Consider the following 13,406-nt stretch of genomic DNA (forward strand, 5'->3'; position numbering starts at 1 on the left):
GTTCTCATTTACGGGCACCAAAAAATATTGTTTTCTTGTCTGAAAAAACTCCAAAAATTCCCAATTTCAGAAGATTTGAACAAACTTCAGGAAGAAAATCCCAATAATTCCTTCAAAGTTTTATTTTTTTTAAAAATCCCCCAAATTTCGCATGAAAATTCTTGTAAATATTTTCAAAAAATGAGTAAAAATCTTCCAAAAAATCCTAAAAAATATCTGAAGTGATTACATGTGTATCAGTAAAACTTCTAATATTTTCTTTAAGAACATTCACAAAAAAAAATCAACCAAAATCCAGCAAAATTTGCTGGATTTTGGTTGATTTTTTTGTGAATGTTCTTAAAGAAACATGTTTAACATTTCTTTTTGTCCAAAAAATGTTCAAAGATTTCCCAAAAATGTTGAAAATGTGGACATCAGAAGTTTCACTGTGGAAATATATATATATATTTTTACACGTTTTCAAACTTTAAAGCAGGTCAATTTGACCTGCAGGACGACACATCTGTTAATCCATCCATCCATTATCTACACACCACTTAATCCTCATTAGGGTCGCTGGGAGCTGCGTCTATCCCGCCAAGTTCAACCTCTGGTTAAAAGAAGACACAAATATACACTGAAGAGCTTTATTAAACATGTAAAAAGGGACTTACTGTTAGCTAGGAAAACTCAGCCCTCACTGCTGCAGCCTGGACCGTACTGGTGATGAACTAAACAACTTGTGGCAGGACTAAGAAGACTTGTTAGTTCATACAAACTTAGAAATCTGAGGGAAAAGCTCATTTACATGCCATGAATACACAAGTCTATAAGGCCTAAAGTAATATCGACATAAAGCTCATAGAAAAGGTTCAAACTGAAAAAAACTCCATGTGGTAAATGTTTTCCAGATACACCAGGACCAAAGCTATAGCTCAAACACAAACGGGCGTACGTACAAGAATTAATATCAGCACCTACCTTGGATACACCTAAAGGGAAAATCTGATATTCTAGAAAGTCCTCCAAAGAAGCTCACAATACAAAAGCGTGTTTGTACAAAAAAACGGTTTCTTTTCTCCGAGACAAATTGTAACAAAAATGACATGGCGAGCTTCAGTCAAACTAAATAACTGATAAATAATTTGACTTTAAAAGACAGTCAAAAGCGCTGGTTGACTACTTCATAAACAAACCGAGAGCCGGTGCAGAGCTGCGACCCGAGCACAGTAATAACTGGAATGTTGAAGTCAGAAATAAGTTGCAAAATCAACATATTTCTGACTCATTCGGTGGACAGAACAAACTACTTCCTGCCTGATAGAGAAGGTGGTGGCGGAGCGGCAAACTGGAACGGCGAATGCCCCATCAGGCCCATCATGGGCTGTGGAGGGTTGAACTGCTGGGCCATTAGAGGCTGGGGGCCCGATGAAGGGGCTGGAGTTTGTCCGCTGCCCCCCGACCCAGAGCTGCCCCTGGAGGAGCTGTACTGACCGCTGCTGCTGCTGCTGCTGCTGCTGTTCTGATAGCCGTCGTACGAGTTGGAGCTGGAGCTGTAGCTGCGTCCTCCGTCCCTGCTGCTGCGATCCCTGTAGGAGGAAGAGGAGGAGGAGGAAGAGCGGTCCCCGTCCCGGCTGTTCCCTCCACGGCCGTCCCGGCTGTCACGGCTGTAGTTGCTGCTGCCTCGGTTGTCCTTGGAGCTGCCGCCTCCGCCCACGGAACGCATCCGCCGATCACACTCGTCCTGGTACATCAAGTTGGGATTGTTGGAATTGGAGTTGCCACGGAAACGGGATCGGCCACCTGGAAATGAAAAGAGGGGTAAGAATGAACAAAAAAAGGGGGCAAACTGTCATCAAACAACTACAGATTGGTGCAAAGTCATCGATTAAACCCCTAAAAACCCATCTATAGTGTTACCAGCTCCTCAGTAAGGAAAGCAGCTATTGACTGTCCTAAAAGTCGCTAGAAGTCGCTAAATGATGTCATCGCCTAATTTGCATAATTTCCCATTTGCATGTAATTGTAATCAATGTTGTAGGAGAGAGGAATAACATTGAGGGAAAGAAAAAAGTGAGTATAATACATCCAAAATATGTTTTTGAACTAGAGGCTAAATGCAGTGATAATTTAAGTATGAGAGTGAAGAAACATTTTCATTGATATCTCGCTCTGTAAGCCAGGACGGGATCTGTAGTGGCTTTGCGCATGCACGAATCAGTCTGGCTGTGGAGTGATGTGGGTCTCCTCTAATCAGACAGTGGGACTGCTGCTGGGTTACTGGACTGACCGGCTAGGCTTTGTGAAGGGGAGGAGATCACAGCAGCACCTGCTGCTCGTTGAGGACAGTAAGTGCAGGACGATCTGAGCTTTGTCAGAGTCTCCAAAAAGCCAGAAAAAGTCACTAGATTTGTCGCTTTTGACAAAAAAAGTTGCCATGAGGCTTTGGAAAGTCGAGAAAGTTGCCAAGTTAGCAACACTGGTGTCGAGGTTACACATTTAGGAGATAATTCCTGAAAAAAGTCTCTTCTTGCGGTAAAATGGTTTAGATGACCAGATCTCAACCCATTTACACCTGTAACTAGGGATGTCTGAAAATATCAGCCCACCGATGTTATCGGCCCACCGATGTTATCGGCCTGATATTGGCATAAAATGTGATATCAGCTAATATCGTTATTGGGTTTTTTTTTGCCTATCATGAAAACCAATAAACTAATGCCTGGATTCCAGCGGTATTTGCCGGACTCATAGAGGGAGGGAGAGTGCGAAATGTTGTTTGAGACAATTTTAAAAATTTCATAAATATGACATTTTTTCCAGAACTTTAGTTCAAGTAGTTTTCTTCAGGTGCTTTTCCATTAGCACCTACTCATTTGACTCGCCGCACGCCGGAAATCCAGCACGGTGCCGGAATACTTTAAGTCATGTTGATAACCCAGAGGATGCCCTCACTCACTGGACCATCCCACAGAGTCTTAGGTGTCTCATGTATGCAAGAATGGATATCAACATCTAGTCCTACACAACAGATCGAGAGCCTTTAAAGCTACGTGAAGGCTGGTATCCAACACTCTAAAAAATGCTCATTTGTTGAGGAAGTCAAAACAGATTCTTCCTTGGTGCAGAGACGTCAGCATCTACATTATTTAGACACCACATCAAGGCTGTGGAAGCATCCCTCACCTCCTCCTCCTCCTCCACGTCCGGTGTCAACCAGCTGCAGCAGTTTAGGATTGATGGCCTGTCTGGCCTCCTCCAGCACTCGTATCAGCTCTCTTGCCTGCCGGAGGTTCCCCGGGGTGAAGAAGGTGTAGGCGGTGCCTTTGTTGGTGCTGCGGGCCGTACGGCCGATACGATGGATGTAGTCCTCTGAGGAGTTGGGATAGTCATAATTGATGACAAACTTGACATCCTCCACGTCTTGAGGCGGTAGTAAGGAGAAGGGGTGGTATGATGGGGTCGGTTACAGGGAGGGAAAACATAAAAACACAAGTCAGAACAAAACTAGCGTTTGGTTGAGCAATTAATCAGTCACTTAACTCCATTCTTGAAAGTTAAATTTTGCTCTTGGAACTGCGAACGGTCAGACAGACAATACCTGTGAGACACCCATCATCCTCTGAGTATCACTTACCTGTCAAACGATCAGCTACTTGCACGATTAGAAAAGGACTTAACATGCCAATTACAAAACAGGACTGAATAATCGAGTAGATTAATGGAATATCTGCACACATGCAAACAGGTTACATGCAGTCACAGCTAAAGATCGACTGAACTAGGTAAGGGGAAATGTTACAGTGGTTTGTTGAAGAATCTGGACAATAGGAGATACTTCAAAAGGAGACGAGACCCTAATGTTAAACTTTAACATGATCCTTGTAGGATAAAGGGTTCGTTGATTTATGACTGTGATCAACTGAAAAAATCAATTACTTTTCTGAAAACAAATCTGTTTGGGACAAATTAGAGGTCTGTTTCTCATTACAGTTGGCAAAGGGCTCAGAAAACACTGCTGATTAGAGGAAAGACAAGTCTTGTTTTGGAAGCATCGTGATGAAGGCTGGTGGAGGAGAAAATGGGGAAGGAGGGGGGGTGAGGTACAGTACTTACCCTGTGTCAGAGATTTAGTGATGCCTTACAAAGTTACCTCTCTGTCCCCCTACCCATCACCAGTCCTGGGAGGTCTGCAGGGGTAGGAGGAGAGCGCTCAGGACAAAGCAGTCCCTTCTCCCACCTCGCCACTCCTCCACAACACTCCCAAAGCTGGACACTGTGAGTGGCAGAGCTCCAGCTGGACTGTGCTGGGATGCGGTCCTAACGCTACTCTGACCTGTGCCTCTTCACGTCTCCCAGCCTCGTCTGTCCAGGAGACGTTACTGCTGGGTTTAGTAGGAGGTGACGGGTGGAGAGGCCTTTCTGGATTCTTTCCTGTCAACTTTAAGGCTGCTGTGAGAGCGACCTGCTGCCGTTTCTAACGTTACTAAATGGCAGCAGCGGGCAGCTTCTGATTGAGCTGTGGGTCAGTAGAAGTGGTGGATTTTCTGTGATTGGTGTTCCAAATGCCTCCCAGGTCACTTCCAATGGCAGTGGAATCATAGAGCCCAGCTTTTCAAGTTTAGTAACAAGAAACAGACACTAAAGGGGAAGACGTTTCTGTGAGAGGGGGCTGTCCAGGGGGAACTGAGTCCTGACAGTTTGTGCTCGTTCTTGTGACGGTATTTGCAAGTCTGACCTGGTGGTCTGGTGTGATGCATACAAAGAAAAACGGCCAAAGTGTTAAAGACAAAGGGGATGGTGAAAGCAGAGGATTTGGGAATAAGGGGGCAAAGGGACAAAAAGGACAAAGGTCAGAAATGAATTGAAGAAAACAAGCATAGGAGACCTAGATGACGTAGAAGAAGGGGGGGGGGGGGTGAAAAGAGATGAAGAAGAAGGAGAGAACATTTAAGAGAGGAAATGAGCAAAAGAGAGAGGTACTAATGACAGAGAGGTGACGTGGGAGACAGGACAGACAGGAGGAAAAGGGAGGGAAATTGATTATAGAGAGGTGGTTCCTCCAGGCCAGGACTCCTGCCAGCCAGGACCAGACATGACGTCCGCAGAGGGAGAGGCCGTCCGGCACAGCCAGTGGTGGGGGGTGTCAGGGGCTGGCATCAGGGGGCAGTTCAGAGGGGAGTCTCCAGCATAGCTGCCCATGCCCGGCTTTGGCTGCTTTCCACCCTCACTTCCTGGCAGTTGTTTCTTTCTCTGTCTTCTTGTAACGCACCACTGTGTTTCAGCCTCACAAAACTTGTGTATTAAAGTGGATTAACTCCGTGGGGCCAATTAAGTAAAAAAAAATTTGTTGTCCAAAGTTTCTTACAGGGAATGGAAATGTATCTCCTCAAGTTTTTTGTTTGTATATCCATATCCCCTCAGAATAAATACACAGATATCAAAAAGTTAAGGAAAAAAAAAAAAAAAAGAAAGTCTCTGGGTGAGTTAATCTTAGCAGCAAATGGCGTGGTGCGTCACTGTGATGATGGCATGGCCAAAGGGAGTCCACCCTCCTCCACACCCCCCTCTTCGCCCTCTCACCTGACAGCCGCCCCCAAACCCCACGATCAAATTTGGAAGCCCAGCAGCACCCTGCGCTCGCCTCCTCCCCCCCGCACACATCGCCCAGGAAGCCAGTGTCCTGGAAGGGGGGGGAGAGTTTTGTTAGCGGGCTCTGATGGCTGTGTCTGGGACTGATTAATCAGGCTGTCTCTCTCCCCGAGTCAGCTTTCGATTTGTCATGCCTAGGTCCGGCTGCAGGCTCCCGAGGGCCTGTGTGCTTCTAGTTGCCGGAAGAGAGACTTGGAAACAAACAAACAAACAAAAAAATAAACAAAAAACAAAATGAAAAGAAAACAAATGAACACAGAATTAGGTTAAAGGTTGATTGCCATCCTGTAAGGGGGTGCTGCACCAGCCTCACCCCTTACATCGTCACACTTCATTCAACATCATTCCTATGCTCTCACTGCAAAAACTCTAAATCCTACCAAGTCTACTTGTCTGATTTTTTTAGTCAGAATGTCTCATCCCACTTCATTTAAGATGAATTCACTTAACAAGTGACATTTCAGCAAGATGGAGGGACTTGTTTTAAGACAACGCATCTTAAATATCTGGTTAAGTCAAACAATCTGGAAATTATCTTGTTTTGAGTTGGATTTTAAAAGAAAACTCAAAGTAAGTTTAACCCTCGTGTCGTCCTGTGGGTCAAATTGACCCGTTTTCAAGTTTAAAAATGTGGAAAAAAATGTATTTTCACAGTGAAAACTTCAAATTTTTTGACGACATTTTCGAACATTTTCTGGTGGAAAAAAAGAAATGTTTAAAAAAAAAGGTTTCTTCAAGAACACTCGGTAAAAAAAAACAAAAAAAAAAACAAAATCAACCAAAATCCAGTGAATCTCGCTGGATTTTGGTCGATTTTTTTCCCCCAATGTTCTTTAAGAAAATATTAGAACTTTTACTGATATATATGTAATCACTTTAGATATTTTTAGGATTTTTCCTGAATTTTTTTACTCATTTTTGGAAAATATTTACAATTTTTAGATTTTTTATTTCTTGCCAAATTTGGGATTTTTTTCATGAAAATTTTGCAAATTTTGTAGAAATTTGTCGAATTTTTTTGCTGAATTTTGGATTTTTTTCAGACATGGGAACAATATTTTTTGGAGCCGTAAATGAGGACAACAGGAGGGTTAAGACACCTAAGCTTGACAATCCTGGTAAAATAGAGCTTAAAATAAGATTTCCCAGCTAATTTTAAGATATCAATATTCTAAATATGATATCTTATTTCAAGAAATCTTACCAAGCCCTTTTTCACTTGTTCTATTAGCAGATTTTTTTCTTCCATTTAGTTCAAGGTAAAAGTTCCTTGAAATAATTTTTTTCTAGTTTTGAGAGGGGCATTTTTTCCTATGTTCTGTTCTGTTCTGTTTTTCTCATCGTTACGCAATAAAGTGTTCAGAGGAAAGCCTGCTGAAAATACGACATATTTCTTAGATAGAAAATTTACCTGAGAAGCATCATATGTTGTTTCAAATTGTTATGTGTTTGTGATTGAAAAATCTACTGTAAATAAACATGCAGTGAGGAGCTCGATCGATATCCACTGACCATAACTAATATTATTCTACATCCTGAGTGGTCAGATATACTATAAGGCTCCACATCAGGGTGTGGCTACACTGAAGAAATGCTTCGTCTGCACTCGAGCACACATGACGTACCCAAACCACGTGAGGCCACATCGGTAGCAATCAGAATGGGAGCTTTGCCGCTGCGAAACTCTGCAACATGAGATAAACAATAGATGATCAAAAAAAAAAAAATGGGAACAGTACTATTAGTCAATTTAGTTCCAATGTCAGTGTGTCTGTTGTACCTGACAACACCCAGTCTCTCTCCGGTTGGCTCTTGTCACCATGAATACACATCGCTGGCCACCTGCAAGACAAACATGTTCGATACGACCATAAGGTTTAAATCAGTTGATATTTCTGTGAGTTTTTTAGTGGCGTTTTGTTAATTTTTGAAAGAGCACCATCAGCAAGAGACTAACAGACACTCTGAGTGGAATATGAGTCATAATGTCAAAGGGAATGGTCACTTTTTGCATTTCTTTTGCACTGAAACAAATAATAAAATGATATTGTGATTTTGACTGGACTGCCCCAAACAAGCAAACTCACAGGGCTAGGGCATCTCTGTACTTCGTTTATAAGTCTATGTGGTGACATTTATCATATAAATTGCAGCTTCTGTGATTTGGACATTTTACTTGGCCAAGTTCAGTAATATTTCAATTAATTATTCAGCCTTGCCATCTGCATTAGGACAGCTTTAAGACATGAAGAAAACGGTCACACATGAGATCTTCAGAAAAATTGCAGACTTAAATATTTACCATGTAAGATTTTTCTTTTAATATAAGCGTACTCACCCATCACGTCTCATCCTGCGTGTGAGGTCATCACATCGTTTCTTGGTCTCTACAAAGATGATAGTCTTGTTCTCTTTCTCAGCCATGATCTCCTCCATCAGCTGGATCAACCTGAGAGGAAAAAACAACAACAAAAAGTAAGAAATGCATGAAATTTTTAAAGTTATACATGTATGCACCTCTCAAAAATGGCCTGCCTGTGCTGGTCTGAGATACTAGTGCACATCCAAGTTAAAGATACAGAATCTGAAAGGGATGGGAAGGAGATAAAGAGGACAAGGGTGAGAAGTGACAAGAATACACCAAGGAATGTGAGAAAACAAAGGGGCTCTAAAAAGGCAAACCAAACCATTTTTAACAAAGGTAAAGAAAAGTCTGCTACATGACCAGCCTCTTACTTGTTGTCCTTTTCACTCTCCATACAAACATCCACGATCTGCAGGATGTTGTGGTTGGCGCTGAGCTCCAGAGCTCCGACATTGATTTGGACATAGTCCTTCAGGAAGTCCTCTGCCAGCTGGCGAACCTCTTTGGGCCAGGTAGCGCTCCACATGAGGGTCTGTCTGTCCGGCTGGGAAAAAAGCACGCCAAGTTAACAATGACAGCTGTTTAATTCCCTGCTTATCAAACATTAATTTCTCTGCTGCTAAAATCAGCATTATTTTATTTTTGTCGTTCAAAAGTTTGGGGTTACTAGAAATGTACTTATTGTTGAAAGAAAAGCATTTTTTTCGGTGAACATGGCATTAAATTAATCAGAAATACAGCGTAGACATTGTTAATGTGGTAAATGACTGTTCTAGCTGGAAATTTCTAATGGAATATCCCCATAGGGGTACAGAGGAACATTTCCAGCAACCATCACTCCTGTGTTCTAATGCTACATTGTGTTAGCTAATGCTGTTGAAAGGCTAACTGATGGTTAGAAAACCCTTGTACAGTTATGTTAGCGCATGAGTAAAAGTGTGAGTTTTTATGGAAAACATGAAATTGTCAGGGTGACCTCAAACTTTTAAACAGTAGTGTACATAAACAAACACACACAAAGCTTTGAATATTAGCGTTACCCTGATCTGATCCACAATTTTGCGAATCTGTGGCTCAAAGCCCATATCCAGCATGCGATCGGCTTCGTCCAGCACCAGGTACGTGCATCGCCGCAGGTTGGTTTTTCCAGCCTCGAGGAAGTCAATGAGACGACCCGGAGTGGCAATGCAGATCTCAACACCTTGGTGAGACAAATTTAGCACCTTTCAGCGCGTAATGCCCTTTATTAAACATACGTTAATCATTTAAACTAATCCGGTGTGGGTGAATGAACAAAATGTGACACAAAGCAGCATTAACCCAAACAGTGAAGTGGGAGTTTTCCTCACCTCTCTCCAGGTCCCGGATCTGAGGTCCCTTGGGAGCGCCTCCATACACACAAGTGCTTTTAATGCGGGAAGACTTTCCGTAGTCGTACGCCACCTGCTGGACCTGCTGAGCCAGCTCTCTGGTGGGGGCCAACACCAAGCACTGTAGAGCACACATAACGCCACAACAACCCACTGTTTAGTGTACTAGGTACTTCCATGTTGTGATAAGATGGGTTATAATAGGATTTGTTTAACTGCTGCTTCTCTGCACGTACAATGGGTCCATCTCCACGCTCCAAGTAGGGCTGGTGATTGATGTGCACGATGGCTGGCAGAAGGTACTAAAAAGAGATAAAGAGGTAACTTGAGTGCTGCTGTGTGTTATGTGTTCATCTTATAGGGATAGAAGAAAAAGTGTCTCACAGATAAGGTCTTCCCAGAGCCAGTCTGAGCGATGCCCACCATGTCTCTTCCACTAAGAGCCAGTGGGAAACCTTGAGCCTGAATGGCGGTGGGCTCCTTGAAGTTCTGCTGCATCAGTACATCGATTACATATTCTAGACGGACAGAAAGAATAGAAAGAATCTAATTCGTCATTTAACCTCTGCTTAAATTTAATACAGTGACATATGGATGTCCATTTACAGTACAGTTAAGATATAGCAAAGAAATTTTAAAAAACGTAGAGAAAAAAATATATATATTTAATAATAAAATATAATTTTAACCGTTTAAGCTGCAGTCAATTCCAGCCATTTTCAGTACAAAAAATCGCTAATATTCTATTTGTAAATAAAAAATATGACGAGAAGTACAGGGAATATTGGACGTGTATCACGAGGTGCATTTCCTTGAAAACGACCGATTCGTGGATTATATACTGACTTCAAGACATGTTTTGGACAAAATATTTTACTGGCTTGTGTCGTCTGGATGTCCAAGGTTGGATTATGGCCGTTTTTTGTGGAATCTTTTCATCTGTGTGTAATAATGAACCCGGAAATGTGAGTCGCGCTGTGTGCGTTAAAGCCGTGTATAGAGAACGGATGGATGGATATTCGTTGTTTGTCAGACAAATGTGTTTATATTATCCGCTGTGGTAATCGCATCTGAAAGTGGTTTATACTGGCGGATTCATGAGAATCTAAGCTTTCCATCGGCGTATAGTGTTTGTATAATCGCGTTTGCAGCCTTCGGACATTCTTTAAATTCCTATGCAAATTAGTAGGTGTACCGCCGGCGGGACACTGAAGCTTAAAAGGCAAAAGATAGTAAAACAACAACGGCATTATTTAGAGCATTTGAATGAATCACTCAATTAAAACACAAACAGCCAGAGGTAGAACAAGATGAAAAAATTAGAAACTCAATTGCCCAAAGGATAGAAATAACTCCAGATTGTTTCGCAGCTTATTCTAGGTTGCAGTAGTACGTAAATCTGAACTATAGAAGCTCAGTAAAAACAGCTGGCGCATGTAACTGAATCATCTGAGTGTGCATGGTGAGGATCCAATCTAAAATGTAGCAATGAAGTAATGCAAAGGGTAAAAAAAACAAAAACAATAAGAGCATTAGAAATAAATAAAACCCAGTGTCTATCAGGATTTACAGCGAAGCAGGGCCACCCAACCTCAGTTTACAATTAATATTACCATTATATATTTTCAGAATATTGGAATATTTAACATTATTATATTAGAATTATCACCATTTATAAAGTCACCTAGTGTCCAAGAGCTTAAGAGTCACAGTTGATGCACGCTTTTATAAAAAATGTCCCAATAATTCAACAGTGATGGAAGAGCTGTCTTAATGACTGTTTTTCTATGATACAGTGGAAAACATGATGTATTCCTGCAGAATAAGAAACCAATCTTTCCGTCTTAATTTGCACAACAGCTTGGACACATGATGTTAAATGTCAGCTTCGAATCTATATCTGTACTCCAGAACTCTTTCTGTATTTGTACCACTCATAGTAGAGTTTACGAGATTGCCATTACTAATGTTTCTGGCTCTAGTCAAGATTATGAAGTTAGATTTTTCTGCATTTTTTTATGCTTAGTGAGTGCAATTTGTAACTCATTCAGCAGCAGAATTTGCAGCATGCTCACTACCACGTATCATCAGAATGAGGATGTAGAGAACAATAAATTACACAAGGGGAAAATGTCTGTATAAAAGGCTAGCAGTGCAGTGAGTCTTATGGGGCAACTTCTGCAATTTTCATAAATCCTAATATTACATTTCCAACAGCCACATATTGCTGCTGGTCCGTGAGGAAACTATTCAATAGTATTTTCATTATAACAAACACTGTGAAGCTTTTAAAAAGCAAAGCATGATTGTATCAAATGACATTAACAGATCAATTAAATGATCTGTCAGAGCAAATTTAGTTCAGTAGTTATAGTTGCTCTATGACTCCACAGTTACGGCCGTGTAAATAATGGTAAGTGCATGAGCTTACGTGGGAACTGAGCCTGATGGAAGTTGGTGACGGGCTTTGGGCAGCCTGAACCTCGGACAGTGATTTCCTTCTTCCTGCGATACTCTTCAACATCGTACTGAAAGAAGAAAACAACAAACAGTTGGCAAACACTGCTTTTCAGAGAGCCGCGACTGAAGATCAGAGTCATATTACAAGAGTACCTGGCTCATTCGCTGCACTTCCAGGTGTTCACTATAAAAGTTCTTCTCAAATTTGGGAAGCTCATCGAGGTCCCATCTCTTCTTTCTCAAACGGTCCCCTGGATTCCCAAATTTTTTACCCGGTGGAGGGCCGCTTCGGCTGGATCCAAATCGAGGACTGCTGCAACAAACATTGCACGGCTGACTTAACAACACTTTTCCCCAGTGCTGTACTGTACTAAAAAGGTTATCCACAAAAAAAGACACTGCTATCTGCAAGAGCACACCGTTTTTAATTGCAAAGTTTCTGTACATCTGCTGCTGCTGCTTTTATTTGGTCACACTGTCATAACATTTAACTACATACAGCTTTATGTTTGTGATGATAGCAAAGGAACATCATTGTGAAGCTTCATTGCAATCGAAAAATTCTGCCCAATATGTTTAATTTATAGTCTAGTCTGGCATTTACAGACACTACCATGACACTGTTTTCAAGATTCACATTGTATGTCTTTGTTATGTCTAATAGTTTTGATTATATTTGGAAATTAGACTGTAATTAATATGATTCACAAGTGTGTTTTGTACATCAAGAAATGACCTCTTTTGCATTTAACTGATGGGCTATAATAAATAAAAATAAAACCCTCTTTTTGGCAGGTGGATGACTTTTAATTCCAACTTTAAAGGAGTGGAAGGAGCACTAAAAACAGCAGGACTGGTATAATATAGGGCACAGTAGGTGAGATAATACAAGGGATAATTGCAAGGAAAAAACATGGTAATATTTAAAGATATAAAATCTGTTGCAGATGCATGCATTCTGGGTGATTCAGCTTTCATAAGCAGCAGTTTTTGGCGGACACTTCTTTCCACAGACTGTCTGTGTTGCTGATAACATCAAAGCATTCCATGGCAACTTCGCTAGCAGTAGCTTAGATGCTAACTGCCTTGCTGACTCAATTAGCTTCTTACCCTCTGTCACGACCTCGGTCTCGGTCTCTGTCTCCATAAGAACCTCTCATTCTGATGCCAGCCGCTCTTCTGTGACTAATAAACTAGTTATTTAAACGCACGGTTTTGGCCAGGATGCTTTTCTCCCTTCAGGTTGTTGTTTATCGTCACCGTTTCTGGCCTAGCTTAGAACCGATATCCGACGCGCCTTCTATCTTCAACCTGGGACGTTGGCTGAATTCAGAAACAGTCGTTTTCCTAAATGTTTGTTGAAAAGTCAGACATCACACCGAACCATATTTGTGCTGTAACAAATGTTGTGGAACTACTAGTTTAACTGACCAAAAATAAGGAGGACGCAGCAGTGATACTATGTTATTGTTAGTATAGCACTGTGCCAGTGAGCAGAAGTGGCTGTGATTGGTTGGCTGCTGGAGAGGCCACGCCCCCCACAGTACCACATCGTTACAGTTTTAAAAATTTGTCAG

At 41.6% G+C, this 13,406-nt stretch overlaps 1 protein-coding gene across 2 annotated transcripts; it reads right to left on the reverse strand.

Annotated features, from left to right (window-relative positions):
- Positions 1-615: 615 nt before the first annotated feature.
- Positions 616-13,332, reverse strand: LOC110961191 (probable ATP-dependent RNA helicase DDX17). 2 transcript variants are annotated; one of them, XM_022208717.2, is made up of 13 exons: positions 12,940-13,332; positions 11,983-12,139; positions 11,801-11,897; positions 9,754-9,887; positions 9,606-9,671; positions 9,349-9,490; positions 9,040-9,200; positions 8,371-8,543; positions 7,973-8,083; positions 7,415-7,476; positions 7,260-7,319; positions 3,169-3,405; positions 616-1,785 (listed from the first exon to the last, which is right to left on the reverse strand). In XM_022208717.2, the coding sequence occupies exons 1-13, from the start codon at positions 12,987-12,989 to the stop codon at positions 1,289-1,291; spliced, it is 1,947 nt and encodes a 648-aa protein (XP_022064409.1). In that variant the 5' UTR covers positions 12,990-13,332; the 3' UTR covers positions 616-1,288. The 2 variants fall into 2 exon arrangements, with proteins under 2 accessions (XP_022064409.1, XP_022064408.1); XM_022208716.2 differs by having other exon boundaries at positions 11,983-12,142.
- Between the last annotated feature and the right edge of the window lie 74 nt (positions 13,333-13,406).

This window comes from Acanthochromis polyacanthus, chromosome 21 (assembly GCF_021347895.1).
Source record: "Acanthochromis polyacanthus isolate Apoly-LR-REF ecotype Palm Island chromosome 21, KAUST_Apoly_ChrSc, whole genome shotgun sequence".
In the NCBI taxonomy this organism is placed as follows: Eukaryota; Metazoa; Chordata; class Actinopteri; family Pomacentridae; genus Acanthochromis; species Acanthochromis polyacanthus.